Source organism: Octopus bimaculoides, chromosome 4 (assembly GCF_046866305.1).
Source record: "Octopus bimaculoides isolate indiv1 chromosome 4, ASM4686630v1, whole genome shotgun sequence".
Lineage (NCBI taxonomy): Eukaryota > Metazoa > Mollusca > Cephalopoda > Octopoda > Octopodidae > Octopus > Octopus bimaculoides.
Window position 1 is genome coordinate 10511158 of NC_142931.1, and position 16463 is coordinate 10527620.

The window sequence follows — 16463 nt, forward strand, 5'->3', positions numbered from 1 at the left end:
TGGCCGGGTTGCCAGTTTTCCCAATGGCAAGTGGGCCCCTGCGCCATTAGAATCCGTATATGGGGGCCCATGTTAGTATCTAAGGGGCTTGATAATTTTTTATTCACTCCTGGAAGAACGCATTATTTCAGCATGGCTGTGTTTGTAGACATTTGAAAAGAATGATTTTAACAAAACAAAAAAAAATTAAATGATAGCATTGTCGTTGCCCCCTTGTAGTTGTAGGCAGTCCCTCTTGTAGTTGTGGGTGGGCCCCTTAGTCTCCTGGCAACCAATATTTTTAGACCCAGTTTGCCACTGGTTACATGTCTTACCTTTGACCATATTATCTGTTTAATAATTATTTATTTTAAATTAATGTCCAAATATATCCTTTTCATTGCAGTTTAAACAAAGTTGAGGAATTGGTTGGGAAAATGTTAGGTAATAACTTGGTCACCAAACAAACATCAACATCAGGTGTAAAAGTTACTAAGGTGAGTATATCATTTTCACCTGTGATGCTAATTAATAATAACGTTGTTGATTGCCACCTGGCTAAAGTAGTGGCTTGGTTACTTCACTGCTATTATTCCATTACTACATTGCTGCCCTAGATGGAGCAATTTTTGTTGTGAAAATACAATGACAGTAAATTATGGATTGAATTTGTTTTACAATACCTCAGATCAGTTAATTCTTGCAATAAGGTATCAGAACATTCAATTGTCCTTAGTTGTGTTAACTTTTGAAACCACAAACATATATATACGTATATATCATCATCATCATCATCGTTTAACGTCCGCCTTCCATACTAGCATTGGTTGGACGATTTGACTGAGGACTGGTGGACCAGGAGGCGACACCAGGCTCCAATCTGATTTGGCAGAGTTTCTACAGCTGGATGCCAACCACTCCGAGAGTGTAGTGGGTGCTTTTAACTTGCCAGTCAGGTGGTACTGGCGATGGCCATGCTCAAAATGGTGTTTTTTACATGCCACCTGCACAGGAGCCAGTTCAGCGGCACTGGCAACGACCTTGCTCGAATGTTTTTTTCACGTGCCACCGGCATAAGTGCCAGTAAGGCGACGCTGGTAATAATCATGCTCAAATGGTGCCTTAGGAATGAGAACCCAGGTTTGAAATTTCCCCAAGACACCTGATAAAGGCTGGAGGGTATATCAGCCGAAACGTTGTATAAACAACAAACAAGATGAGGACAAATATCCGTCAAATGTAAATAATGTGAATAATGTGAATAATGACAAATGTATCTTACTTTTCTCTGGACAGTAAGATGTGACTTGAGATAGCTTGGCTGCTATTTCTAACAGATTCAGTGACCATGTAGTTGTAAGCATACTGTAAGCATACTGCAAAGCATGTAAGGGATGTGTATTAAAGGAGTTTGCTCATTATTAGCATTTATAAGTTAAAAGGCAGCTTGTGGTTAAAGCAAGTACGTGAAGTCTTTAACAGTAAGTCTTTAATGTGGTTTGAGGAAGATTTAGCTGTCATTTCTACGGTTTTCAGAACCCTTCATTGATTTACAACCATAAGAGTGGTATCGTTGCCAGATTGAATGAAAACCAGTAGAGAGGGGTGTTAGAATACACGGAGCTAAGAGCTTTTAATGTGACGGAATCATCAAAGACTTGTAGCTTTAGGATTAGTGTCTTGGCATTAGAGAGAATATTGAAATGGAATTAAAGAATTATAGATTGGATTGGATTCTAAATGACTGAACAACTTAATTGGATATAAGCTTTAATTAAATCAATCAACCAATGCATATTTATTACACGCAAGTGTGATTAATTGGGTCAGTTGCCTGACTTTTTATAATGAGAGGTCAAATTAACGAGTAATTATCTTCTATTGATTTCAGAAGGTGGAGTAGGGGTAGGGGTTTGGCCTCGATTTGCTAAAAGCTTTTCTGAAATAGTTATCACTGGGAATTGAACCCATGTGGTCACTGTACTTCCTTGGAAACTCATTACTGTCTACTCAGTGTTGCTTAGCCAGCTAGAAAGAGCAGTAAAATTGCCCTCATATTGCATCTTACTATCTTGAATTGGAGAAGGGCATATTGGAGGATATGATGTTTTATGTCAGATAAACGATGGGATGGTCATTATTGGAATGTTTTTGATTATAAGTCTGCTCAGATTGGGCTAACCTGGGGATAATCATCATCATATAACATCTGGCTCCCATGCTGCCATGGGTTGGCTGGTTTGACAAGATCTGACAAGCCAACTCATGACATAATGCTCATCATCATCATCATCATTTAATGTCCACTTTCCATGCTGGCATGGGTTGGACGATTTGACTGAGGACTGGTGAACCAGATGGCTGCACCAGACTCCAATCTGATCTGGTAGAGTTTCTACAGCTGGATGCCCTTCCTAATGCCAACCACTCTGAGAGTGTAATGGGTGTTTTTACATGCCAGTCAGGCGGTACTGGCAACGGCCACGCTCAAAATGGTGTTTTTTACGTGCCACCTGCATAGGAGCCAGTTCAGCGGTACTGGCAATGACCTTGCTCGAATGTTTTCTAACGTGCCACCAGCACAAGTGCCAGTAAGGCGACACTGGTAACAATCACACTCAAATGGTGCTATTTACGTGCCACTGGCATGGAAGCCAAACAGCTGCTCTGGCAATGATCACGCTCGGATGGTGCTGTTAGCGCTCCACTGGCATAGGTGCCAGTCATCGAATTTGGTTCAATCACGATTTCGATCATCATCATGTAACATCTGACTCCCATGCTGCCATGGGTTGGCTGGTTTGACAAGATCTGAGAAGCCAACCCATGACATAATGCTCCAGTGTCCTAATTCGGCAAGGTTTCTATGGCTGGATGCTCTTCCTAATATGAACCACTTTACATTATGTACTCAGTGATCTTTTTTAATCCTGACAGCTGCACTTTTGAATGTTGGATCATAACTTGCAAGGCTAAGGGCCTATAGTGCCCCCTATAACTAAGGGGTCACTCGAATAGAAGAGAGAGTATACAATGATCCTGGGCAGGGTGATGAGGGAGGGTAAGTTAGATGATAGGAATAGAATTACAGTTGTGATAGGATTGTAGTGGAGAGAGTAACAGAATCATAGAGTAGTCACTAAATGAAAGCTAAAGAACAACATAGGCACCAATCTCACTTTGAGACTGATTAACTTGTTTAAGGAGAGTTTTTTAAATTATTTCCTGGTTTGTTCACTTTGCATAACATCTGTTTTTCCATGGTAGCATGGGTTAGATGGAAAGTAGTTACTGCAGGATTTTTACAGCCTGATGCTTTTCAAATAAGGGATATCTATTTTTTTTTATTGTAGAGGAATTTAAAAGCACAGAGCTAATGGATGATTTGTTGATTGGAAATCTCATTGCAGGTCAGCCACAAAGAGTGAGGTCATTATTTGTAGCCAAAGCCTAGTGTAGTTTGCAAGCATATACACACGTGTGTATGTATTTCTGTTCCTTCTTCTCCAACTGGGTCATCCTTGTATCTCTTCTACAACAAGGCACTTACCTCTATGCCTTTATCATTCTTTTAACCTCTCATCAACTGGCACAAAGCCACCTTCCTCAATACTTCCCCCCATTCAAGGGGACTTTATCTTGCAAGTTACTAGCACCCAGTACACTCTGTAAGGTAGTTGGTGTTAGGAAGGGCATCCAGCCATAGAAACAGTGTCAAAACAGACAATTGGGCTTGGCACAGTCCTCTGGTTTCCCGGCTCTTGTCAAACTGTCCAACCCATGTCAGCATGGAAAACAGACATTAAATGATGATGATGGTGTAATAAAGAAGAAAGTTGGATTTGGAGGATCAAATGGAACTTATTGCAAATGCTGCAGCTGAGGAACGGGTTATCGGCGCATATGTTAATCAAATCAATATTTAATTTAGCATGACTCCTCCTCTGAAAATTCAGGATACACAAACAGTAATATTTCCACTGTGGCAAATATAAATAAAAACAGGAGATGCGAGAGGTATCTGTATAGAGTTATGAAACAGCTGTAACCATACAGAAATATTAAATTTCCTTCTGCCTCTTATATCACTCAGTTCTTACACACACACACACATGCACGCACGCACGCACGCACACACACACACACCTATAGTGGGTTTCTTTCAGTTTTTGTCTACTGCTCAGCAGTTTGGCAAAAGAGACCAATAGAATAAGTACCAGGCTTTTTTTATTAAAAAAAAAAAAGGTACTGCCGTTGATTCAATTGATTAAAAATTGTTGAAGGCTGTGCCCCAGCATGGCCACATTGTGATGAGTGAAACGAGTAAAAGGTAAAAGATATAATGGTGCCTCCTTTTTCTTGTTGCAGGTAATGATTGCTGAAGCTTTGGATATTTCTCGTGAGGCCTACCTAGCAATCCTGATGGACAGAAAATACGGAGGACCTGTGATAGTCGGTAGCCCCTGTGGTGGCATGGACATTGAAGAGGTTGCTGCCAAATCACCCGAAGCCATTTTTACGGTAATTTAATATTGTTTTGTTTTCATTGGTTTCTTTTGTATTTTGTTTGCGTTGAACCCATACATCTTCAGCTTGTCTACACCACCACCACCATCATTTTTTTGGTATCCACTTTTCCATAATTTCATTGGACAGAAGGAATTTATTGAGGCAAATTTTTTACAGCTGGATGCCCGTCCTGTTGCCAACCCTCAACTATTTCCAAAGAAGGTAACATTTCCCCATGGCTGGACATGTTGCTCACAGAAGACTAGAAATCAACGACACCACCTCTATGACAGTGGCACTCATTTACAACTATCATATGATGTCATGTGAAGATATACACATACATTTATTACATATATATACATCTTATATATATATATATATATATATATATATATCATTGCCAGTACCGCCTGACTGGCCTTTGTGCTGGTGGCACGTAAAAGCACCCACTACACTCTCTGAGTGGTTGGCGTTAGGAAGGGCATCCAGCTGTAGAAACTCTGCCAGATCAGATTGGAGCCTGGTGTAGCCATCTAGTTTCACCAGTCCTCAGTCAAATCGTCCAACCCATGCTAGCATGGAAAGCGGACGTTAAACGACAACGACCACCGGCCCAAGTGCCAGTAAGGCTATGCTGGTAACGATCACGCTCAAATGGTGCTATTTACGTGCCACTGGCATGGAAGCCAGACAGCTGCTCTAGCAACGATCATGCTCGGACAGTACTCTCAGCGCTCCACTGGCACAGGTGCCATCACGATTTTGCTTTCACTTGCCCCAATGTAACTACTACTAAATGTGTTGAGTGCCTTTTCTTTCTTTTGACTGTTCAATTTCATTCACAAAGACAAAGTTGATCCAAGACAATGGTAAAGGACACATACCCCAAGAATTCCACACTGTGGGATTGAGACTGGAACCTGATCATATCATTAGAACACTGGACATTTCAGTATTTGTCCTGGCTGTTGACATTCTAAGTTCAAATCTCATTGAGGCCGAGTTCATCTTTCATCCTTCTGGGGTCAATCTAATAGGCTATGTCCCTGGACCATATTTGAAGTCCTGTGTCTTGTGTAATGTCTGTAAATTATATTTCGTATCAATAAGTAAGGGATGTCTGTTCTGTCTTATTTTTCAGGAACCAATCGATATCTTTACTGGGATTTCTAAGAAACAAGCTCTCAAGATGGCTTCCAACCTTGGTTTCAAAAGTAATTTGCATGAAGAAGTGAGCGATTACACTGATACTCTTTATATCATCACCATCACTAGTGTAACTGTCATCATCACTGTAACCATCATCATCATCATCATCATAATCATCACCATCACTATAGCCATCATCATTACCATCATCATCATTCACCATCCTAATCATCACCATCATCATCACCATCATTATCACCACCATTATCACAATGGCCATCATCACCATCACTACAGCCATCATCATCACCATCATCAACCATCCACATCATCGCCATCATCATCATCATCACCATCATCACTATAGCCATCATCATCATCATCAATACCACCACCATTGCCACCCCTAAAATGTTATGTTTTGATCATTTAGCCAAGAATGTTCCTCGTTGCAGGCTGCCAACCAAATCTGCTGTTTGTACAACCTGTTTCAAAATGTCGATGCCACCCAAGTAGAGGTGAACCCTTTTGGGGAAACTAATGATGGCAAAGGTAAGTCAAGATGGTTGGTCAGTTGGTCAGTTGGTCAGTTGGTTGGGCTGGCCTGGGCAGAGTTGGGCAGTTTAAAGTCTAAATAACCTGTGGTTGTCTTGTTATTTATTGTTGATCGTTTGCCCTAATCAGCTTTTAAAGGTAGGGATATAGTAGATAAAACATTGTTCTTGAACCCTATGGACTAATAAGGGTCAGTTTCCCAGTTTCTGTGGCGTATATTATATATTTACACCCTGGACAGGACGCTGCTCGATTGCAGGATGACTCATTTTTGCCAGCTGAGTGGACTCCAGAACACAATGCGTCACCTAGTCTAGGAATTGAAACCACAATCTTATGATTACAACACTCCCCCTGAATAGGATGCTAGTCTGTCGCAGGGTTAATTTCCCAGTTTTTGCTGGGGCCTATTTACGGCTGAGTGGACTGGAACAACGTAAAATGGAGTGTTTTGCTGAAGAACACAATGCATTGCCCGGTCCAGGAATTGAAACCACAACCTTACAGTCATGAGTCCAAAACCCTAAGCACCAAGCCATGTTGCCTCCACGAGAACAGATATATAATCAAAGACTTTCTAGCTTGTTTTTTTAGTATATTAACACGTTGGCCCCCTGAGCCTCATTTTACGTTTTATCTCAGGGTCCCAACACAATATCTTAATTGAATTTGACACGAACAACATAATATTTTTACATTATGCCATGCAAGGATCACATAGGTAGTGTTGGATACAAAGGGTTGTGTGGTACCCTAGTTCATATCACATCCTAGATACCATACAACCTAGCCGTGGTCAATTTAAAATTTGGGAAATTTCTATTGGAAGATCTCGAAATCTTTTCAAAAACAACTATTTTGGTTTCCATGGCAAGTAAAATATTTTTCATTCCCTCCTGTTTCTATTGGAAAATCTACCAATTTTTTTCAAAAAAAAGCAATTTTTGTTTCAATGGCAAATAAAATTTTCTCAATACTCAATCTTTTGTTTTACCTCATTTTGTGGTGAAATCAGAAGAAAACGAAAAAAAAAAAAATGAAAAAAAAATCTATAAAAAATTGTTCTCTTGGTGTAACAAAAGCACAAATCAAAGCAATTGGAGCATTCCAGCTCTCGGAAAGCTCATAGGAAAGAAATTAAAAAAACGACCCACTGGTAGGTCGTGCAGGACTTGCTAACATACCACCACAACCCACCAGCAAGGACATATGGCAGCCAACATGTTAAGGGCCACATTGTCCAATCTAACTCTCATTTCTTCTTTTAAGACTAGAGAAGGTGAGTTAAGGAAAATTAGGTTGCTATTTTTAGCAGATCAACTGATTATACAGTGGCTCTTTCTTGGCTTTGGTGGCCTTCTGGTAAATATATTTGTTAGCAGACACATAGTAGTGATGTGTGGAAGGGGCAAATTGACTGGTGGAGGAGGAGACTGAAAATAGTCGCCATTCATTGAAATGATATGATTTTAGAAAATTACTATTTGTAAATCTCAAAACGAGAGATATTCAGCAACAGTACTTTGTAGTAAAGATTGTTTACCAACATAACATGGCAGTCCTGGTTTAGGATGAACATCTCTTGTGAGATTTAAAAATAGTAATTTTCTAATTTATAGATAAGTGACTAATTGTCATTTTGAAAACTATATATTTCGAACGGGAATTTGGCAGTGCCACCTCTAGGCGAACAATTATTCTGTGCTGATGAAGGGAAATAACCCAGAAATCGCGATAGACAGCTATTGTTTTGAGCTGAGTGGGGGTGCTAGATTCCCTTGTTTGAAAATATAAGGACGCAGATCATGTTGTATAGCCAGTAGGAGATGATGTCTCCTGGGGCTAAATTACAGTAACATTTGTCCTAAACTAGGACTGCCATGTTATGTTGGCAAACAATCTTTACTCCAATCGTATGATTCGTTTGCTATCTTCCATAAAAGCATGTCTGACCATTGAGCTACATATAGTTCAAAGGACTTAGGGTTGGTGACAGGAAGAGCATCTGGCTGTGGAAAAGTGTGCTTCAGCAAGTTTTGCCTGATCCATGCAAGCATGGAAAAGTGGATGTTAAAATGATGAGGATGATGATTGTTCACAGTTGCAAAGTGAACTTCTTAATCACACGGCTGTACCTAATTAAATTCTAATTTTTTGTTTCAAATTTTGAATGAATGTTTTAAAATCAAAAGAAATTTTATTTTTTTGTCTTGTTGCAGTTGTTTGTTTTGATGCTAAGATCAGTTTCGATGACAATGCTGTATTCCGCCAGAAGTCTATATTTGCAATGGAGGACACAACTGAACAAGATCCGAGAGAGGTCGAAGCTGCTAAATTTAACTTAAACTATATCGGCATGGATGGCAACATTGCCTGTCTTGGTAAGAGAGAGAGTTTCTTCTGTTCCTATCGCCTTCCTTAATCTTCTCCTTTGATCCTTTTGATACCAACCTACTCAAAACCATCCCTAGTTCATCATCATCATCATCATTCAGACATGATTAGTAATTTGAAATCAAGGAATGTAAAGAGTTCATATATAGATATAGATTATACATAAAATTTTGTGTGGCTGTGTGGTGAGACGTTTCTTTCCCAACCACATGGTCCTGGGTTCAGTCTCACTACATGACACCTTGGGCAAGTGTCTTCTGCTATAACCTCAGGCTGACCAAAGCCTTGTCAGTGGATTTGGTAGATAGAAAGTGAAAGAAGCTAATTTATACATACATACATATATATATATATGTATATATATATATATATGTATTTGTGTCTGTGTGTGTGTCTTTGTGTCTGTGCTTGTCTCCCACCATCATCTGACAACTGGTGTTGGTGTGTTTACATCGCTGTAACTTAGTGGTTTGGCAAAAGAGACTGATAGAATAAGTTGCCAAGCTTCGAAAAAAAAATAAATGCGGGAGTGGCAGTGTGGTAAGTAGCTTGCTTACCAACCACATGGTTCTGGGTTCAGTCCCATTGCGTGGCACCTTGGGCAAGTGTCTTCTACTATAGCCTCGGGCCTACCAAAGCCTTGTGAGTGGATTTGGTAGACGGAAACTGAAAGAAGCCCGTCATATTTCATCATCATCATCATCATCATCGTTTAACGTCCGCTTTCCATGCTAGCATGGGTTGGACGATTTGACTGAGGACTGGTGAAACCGGATGGCAACACCAGGCTCCAGTCTGATTTGGCAGAGTTTCTACAGCTGGATGCCCTTCCTAACGCCAACCACTCAGAGAGTGTAGTGGGTGCTTTTACGTGTCACCCGCACGAAAACGGCCACGCTCGAAATGGTGTCTTTTATGTGCCACCCGCACAAGCCAGTCCAGGGGCGCTGGCAACGATCTCGCTCGAAAATCCTACGGGAGCCAGTCAGGCGGTACTGGCAACGGCCACGCTCAAAATGGTGCATCTCATGTGCCACCCGCACAAGAACCAGTCCAGGGGCACTGGCAACGATCTTACTTGGCTTGCCGGGTCTTCTCACGCACAGCACATTTCCAAAGGTCTCTGTCAGTAGTCATCGCCTCGGTGAGGCCCAATGTACGAAGGTTTTGCCTCACCACCTCAGCCCAGGTCTTCCTGGGCCTACCTCTTCCACGGGTTCCCTCAACTGTTAGGGTGTGGCACTTTTTCACGCAGCTATCCTCCTCCATTCTCACCACATGTCCATACCAGCGCAATCGTCTCTCTTGCATGCCACAACTGATGCTTCTAATGTTCAGCTTTTCTCTCAAGATACTTACACTCTGACGGGTATTCACATTGACATTACACATCCAACGGAGCATACTGGCTTCATTCCTTGCGAGCTTACGTATGTCCTCAGCAGTTACAGCCCATGTTTCACTGCCATGTAGCATGGTTGTTCGTACGCATGCGTCATACAGTCTGCCTTTTACCCTAAGTGAGAGTCCCTTTGTCGCCAGCAGGGGTAAGAGCTCTCTAAACTTTGCCCAGGCTATTCTTATTCTAGCAGCTACACTTTCAGCGCACCCACCCCCACTACTAACTTGGTCGCCCAGATAGCGGAAGCTATCGACTACCTCTAGTTTTTCACCCTGGAATGAGATAGAAGTTGTTTCCTGTTTGTTTACAGTCTTTATTGCACCTGAACATCTGCCACAAATAAAAACTAACTTGCTAGTTAACCTGCCTTTGATGTTGCTGCACCTCTTATGTGTCCATAGCTTGCACCGGGTACATCTTATAGAGTTACTACCTACTCCTTTTCTACATACTGAGCAGGGCCATCTACCTGAAGGGGTTTGTGTTTTATCTACCTTCCTACTTATTAGGATTTTGGTTTTAGCTAGGTTGACTCTAAGGCCCTTCAATTCTAGACCTTGCTTCCACACCTGAAACTTCTCCTCTAGTTCTGATAGTGACTCCGCAATTAGGGCAAGGTCATCAGCATAGAGGAGCTCCCAGGGGCAACCTGTCTTGAACTCCTCTGTGATTGCCTGGAGGACTATGATAAATAAGAGGGGGCTGAGGACGGAACCTTGGTGGACCCCTACCTCTACCCGGAATTCATTGCTGTACTCATTTCCAACCCTCACCTTACTGGCAGCATCTCTGTACATGGCTCGCACAGCTCTCACTAACCATTCTTCTATCCCAAGTTTCCTCATTGACCACCAGATAAGGGATCGGGGGACCCTGTCAAAGGCTTTCTCCATGTCAACGAAAGCCAGGTACAGAGGTTTATCCTTAGCTAGGTATTTCTCCTGCAACTGTCTCACTAGAAATAAGGCATCAGTAGTGCTTTTACCTGGCACAAACCCAAACTGCATCTCATCTAAATTGATTCGCTCCCTAATTAGTTGGGCTATGACCCTCTCTGTAACTTTCATAACCTGATCTAACAGCTTGATGCCTCTGTAATTATTTGTGTCTAAAGCGTCACCTTTACCTTTGTAGCAGTTGATTATGATGCTGCTACACCAGTCATTGGGTATGACTCCTTCGTGTATCACCTGGTTCGTAATACGGGTGACTAGGCTATAGCCAACACTGCCAGATATTTTGAGCATCTCTGCAGTGATTCCTGATGGGCCAGGGGCTTTCCCGGTCTTCATACTCTTAATTGCTTTATCTACCCTGGTACTATCAACTCGGATAGCTGAACATTAGAAGCATCAGTTGTGGCGTGCAAGAGAGACGATTGCGCTGGTATGGACATGTGGTGAGAATGGAGGAGGATAGCTGCGTGAAAAAGTGCCACACCCTAACAGTTGAGGGAACCCGTGGAAGAGGTAGGCCCAGGAAGACCTGGGCTGAGGTGGTGAGGCAAGACCTTCGTACATTGGGCCTCACCGAGGCGATGACTACTGACCGAGACCTTTGGAAATGTGCTGTGCGTGAGAAGACCCGGCAAGCCAAGTAAGATCGTTGCCAGTGCCCCTGGACTGGTTCTTGTGCGGGTGGCACATGAGATGCACCATTTTGAGCGTGGCCGTTGCCAGTACCGCCTGACTGGCTCCCGTAGGATTTTCGAGCGAGATCGTTGCCAGTGCCCCTGGACTGGCTTGTGCGGGTGGCACATAAAAGACACCATTTCGAGCGTGGCCGTTTTCGTGCGGGTGACACGTAAAAGCACCCACTACACTCTCTGAGTGGTTGGCGTTAGGAAGGGCATCCAGCTGTAGAAACTCTGCCAAATTAGACTGGAGCCTGGTGTTGCCATCCGGTTTCACCAGTCCTCAGTCAAATCGTCCAACCCATGCTAGCATGGAAAGCGGACGTTAAACGATGGTGATGATGATGTGTGTGCGTGTGTATATGTTTGTATGTCTGTGTTTGTTTTCCCAACATCGCTTGACAACCATCGCTTGAACTTAGCGGTTCGGCAAAAGAGACCGATAGAATAAGTACTAGGCTTCCAAAGAATAAGTCCTGGGGTCGATTTGTTCGACTAAAGGTGGTGCTCCAGCATGACCGCAGTCAAATGACTGAAACAAGTAAAAGAGTAAAGAGTAAATACCAGAGTTGATTCATTTAACTAAAAATTCTTCAAGATGGTGCCCCAGCATGACCACAATCTAATGACTGAGCAAATAAAAGGATAAAAGATATATAGAATGCTGATCATGGCTCTTCTTCTCCCAGATCGATCGCTGCGGTTTGACTTCTGTTGTGTTGACTAGGACAGAGAGAAAGAAAAAAAAAAAGAAGCAATAAAATTGATTCTCTTTTTCTCTCTCATCAAGAATTTTTGATCATCTGTATCACAGTATATCAGGAATCTAGGCTCATCGTAACCATATTAGGCCAGTTAATTAATAGCATTGTAACAGACATTGTAATAATGAAGTCTTGCTAATTATATTATCTCTCCTGTTTTCTAGACATATTTCTGTACATGTTTAATTATCAACCGATTTCTGCATTTCAAATGATTCCAGCAAAGGTTTTAGTCTACAACGTTTGTGCATTGGGTGTTTGCTCATATAACAGATCTGCCAATTTCCGTTATATCTGAAGTAAATAACTAAATTTATGTTATATAAGTACATGCTAACGAACAAGAAAGAGGAACTTGTCTGTGGTTTAGCAGTTCTGGAACTTTCTATGTAAATCCGAGAAATATTTTGTGACTTGTCTTCACGACTTTGAGTGTGTTCGTGTGGCAAGTTATCAAATCTTTTATTTGATTCAGTCATTAGACTGTGGCCATGCTGGGGCACCACTTTGTAGGATTTAGTTGAACAAATCCACTCCTGTACTTATTTTTTTAAAGTCTGATACTTGTGAGTCATATTTTTTTTTTCTTTTCTGCAAACCATTAAGTTACACGAACGTAAACAAACCAAGATTGGTTCTCAAGCAGTGTGGACACACACACACACGTAAGAATTTAGAAACTTCAAGAGGCATTTAATAATTCACTTTTGTTGGTGGAGCTTGAAGTAGACAAAGCTATAAGTGGTAACATGTAGGATATTGGGTTAAAAAAAATTGAAGGTTGCCCATGCTAGAATATCTGTTATATTTACAGAAGATGTGGGATTGTGACTTACAGGCAGCCTTCAACTTTTTCTATCCAAGGTTTTTGTAACCCAGTATTTACGTACAATTTATAGCTTTATCATCTTTGAGTTCCACTAATAAAAAGAACCCCAATTGTATGTATATATATATATATAATCATCATTGTTTAACCCTTTTGATACCAACCCGACTGAAACCACCTCTGGCTCTATAATACAAATGTCTTGTTTTCAAAAGTTCTGAATTAAAATCTTCCATCAAACCTTAGTTACAATTTATGTTCCTAACACTGGCTTAATGATAACTAAGTTATTTTACTAAATTCTTTGTTATATTTAAAGTAATTGAAAGAAACAGAACATTTCAACAGAAATATGGTAACAAAAGGGTTAACAAATAATAAATTTAACTGTTTGATACCAACCCAACTGAAACCACCTCTGGCTCTGTAGTACAAATGTCTTGTTTTCATAAGTTTTGAATTAAAATCTTCCACCAAACCTTAGTCTCAATTTATCTTCCTAACACTAGCTGAATGATAATTAAGTTATTTTACAAAATTCTTTGTTATATTTAAAATTAATTGAAAGAAACACAGAGCATCTCCACTGAAATATGGTAACAAAAGGGTTAATATCTGTTCTCGATGCGGGTATGGGTTGGACAGTTTGACAGGAACTGGCCAGATGGAGACCTGTACCAGGCTTCGACTGTCTGTTTTAGCTTGGTTTTTACAGTTGGATGCCTTTCCTAATGCTAACTACTGGGTGCTTTTTACATGTGTACTGGGTGCTTTTTACATGACACCAGCACAGATGCTTTTAGTGACACTGTCATATATATACATGTATGCACGGCTTCCCCATAGTTTCCTTCAACCAAATTCACTCACAAGGCATTGGTTAGCCAGGGCTCATGCAGAAGACACTTGTCCAGTGGGGTTGAAACCCAAACCACATGGTTGCAAAGTGAGCTTCTTGACCACATACCCATACCTACACCTGTGCATTTATTTCGAGACTGTTCAATCCAGTGGAATCTATTTATGACACTTCACTTAAATGTCTTAAATGTCAAGAACTGACAGAGAAAACAGCTTCTGAATTATATTCTGTAAATCATAACAAGCAATAAGTCTGGCTTTGTTTCTTCAAATGCGAAGGAAGCTTCTTGAAAATATTGGTGACTGACTGTTGTTGTTGTTGTTGTTGGTGTTGCTGTTGTTCTTTATAGCCTCACTTAAGAGGAAGAAGTTGCATCGCACATCTTTGTTATTATTGTCTATAATATCATTTAGCGCTGAGAAACTGCATCAGACATCTCTTGGATTTGCTGTAAATGTGGCTGTTGTTGATGGTGTTTTAGAATGACTACATGAAATGTTGCATTTGCCAAATATCGGTTGCCACATCATTTAACCAGCAATGGAAGAGATTTTACTCAATCGTTTTATCAACAGTCTTTAATATTCCACTTAACATATAAAATGGTGACCTGGCAGAATTGTTACAGTAGTAAGCAAAATGCTTATTGTGGCATTGCATTTGTCTTTATGTTCTGCGTTCAAATTCTGCTGTGGTCGACTTTGCCTTTCATCCATTCAGGGTAAAAAAAATGAGCACCAGTTGAGCATTGCTGGCCTTGTGCCAACATTTGAAACCAGTATTTTACCTTATATGAGAAACTTGTTTTATTTGATTTAATTTCAAGGTGGCGAGCTGGCAGAATCGTTAGCATACTGGGCGGAATGCTTAGCTGTATTTTGTCTGCCATTACGTTCTGAGTTCAAATTCCGCCGAGGTCGACTTTGCCTTTCATCCTTTCAGGGTCAGTTAAATAAGTACCAGTTACATACTGGTGTCGATGCCAAATTTCCTGTAATTACCCATTGTAGCAAACCCATTCTTCCAAAGTCACCCATCAAATGGTGAACAGCCCTCCAGTTTTTACTAATTTGCATGGAATGAACATTTCTTTTCCCCTTTCTCTCTCTCTGTTTCAGTAAATGGTGCTGGGTTGGCAATGGCAACCATGGATATAATTAAGCTGTATGGTGGAGAACCAGCAAATTTTCTGGATTGTGGTGGCACTGTTACAGAGAAGCAAGTCTTTGAAGCATTTAAGCTGTTAACTGAAGACTCACAAGTAAGTATTTCAATAGTTTTGAAACTTATGGCCATATCACGCTGAGAGCACCGGTTCTCATACGATCACCAAAGTTAAGGAATGTCGAGTCGAGTGAGTACATAGATGGGTGACTGCTTGGGAACCCTAGGTGCTGTAAGCGTCACACACTTTTACTCCTGTGCTGGTGGCATGTAAAAAAACACCATTTGAGCATGGCCATTGCCAGTACCCCCGGACTGGCCCTCGTGCTGGTGGCACGTAAAAAGCACCCATTACACTCTCGGAGTGGTTAGTGTTAGGAAGGGCATCCAGCTGTAGAAACTCTGCCATGGAAACAATGATGATGATGATGGTAGGCACAGGCACGATTGCTTTCAAACTGCAGGCTTTAGGGTTCAGTCCCACTGTGTGACACTTTGGGCAAATGTCTTCTTGAGAACTGGGCCAGCTTTGTTAGTGAATTTGGTGAATAGAAATTGAAACAAGTCCATTGTGTCATCATCATTGTTGTTTAATGTCCGCTTTCCATGCTGGCATGGGTTGGACGCTTTCACTGGCAAGCCAGGAGGCTGCACCAGGCTCCAATCCGATCTGACAAGGTTTCTACAGCTGGATGCCCATCCTAACGCCAACCACTTTGTGAGTGTAGTGGGTGGTTTTTACGTGCCACCAGCACAGGAGCCAGGCAAGCGGCACTGCATCAGTCACACTAAGATGATGCTTTTTACATGCCACTGGCACAGGTGCCAGTCAGGCAGCACTAGCATCGGCCATGCTCGAATGGTGCTTTTTATGTGCCACCAGTGTGTGTATGTGTGTGTTTGCGTTCGTATGTGTGTGTGTGTGTTCGCATTTGTGTGTGTGTGTGTGTGTGTGTGTGTGTGTTAGTCTCTGTGTATGTGTGTGTTCGCGTTCGCATTTGTGTGTGTGTGTGTGTGTGTGATAGTCAGGTTAGTCTCTTGCTACTCTCAGTCTCACCTGTCGGTACATAGGATCTTAGGTCAGTTGTGACTGGGAAATTGGGGTTTGCACATTTATGCATAGTTTTTTAGTTGTAGGTTGTGATGAGGGGGCACAGAATATAAGTGGTGAAAAAGGAGGAAAGCAAGAGGGGAAAAAAATGAAAAGGAAATAGAATAAT

General features: G+C 41.4%; 1 protein-coding gene and 1 pseudogene across 1 annotated transcript in view; both read left to right on the top strand.

The window, feature by feature from the left end:
- The window catches only part of LOC106875047 (succinate--CoA ligase [GDP-forming] subunit beta, mitochondrial), a 63858-nt gene that overhangs the window by 38378 nt on the left and 9017 nt on the right, over positions 1-16463 (top strand). The window contains exons 4-9 of the mRNA XM_014923008.3: positions 386-476; positions 4348-4500; positions 5633-5722; positions 6096-6192; positions 8415-8576; positions 15198-15340. Of these exons, the coding sequence (XP_014778494.1) occupies positions 386-476; positions 4348-4500; positions 5633-5722; positions 6096-6192; positions 8415-8576; positions 15198-15340 (736 nt within the window). The remainder of the gene's footprint in view (positions 1-385; positions 477-4347; positions 4501-5632; positions 5723-6095; positions 6193-8414; positions 8577-15197; positions 15341-16463) is intronic.
- LOC128247747 (5S ribosomal RNA) lies at positions 15364-15482 on the top strand (annotated as a pseudogene).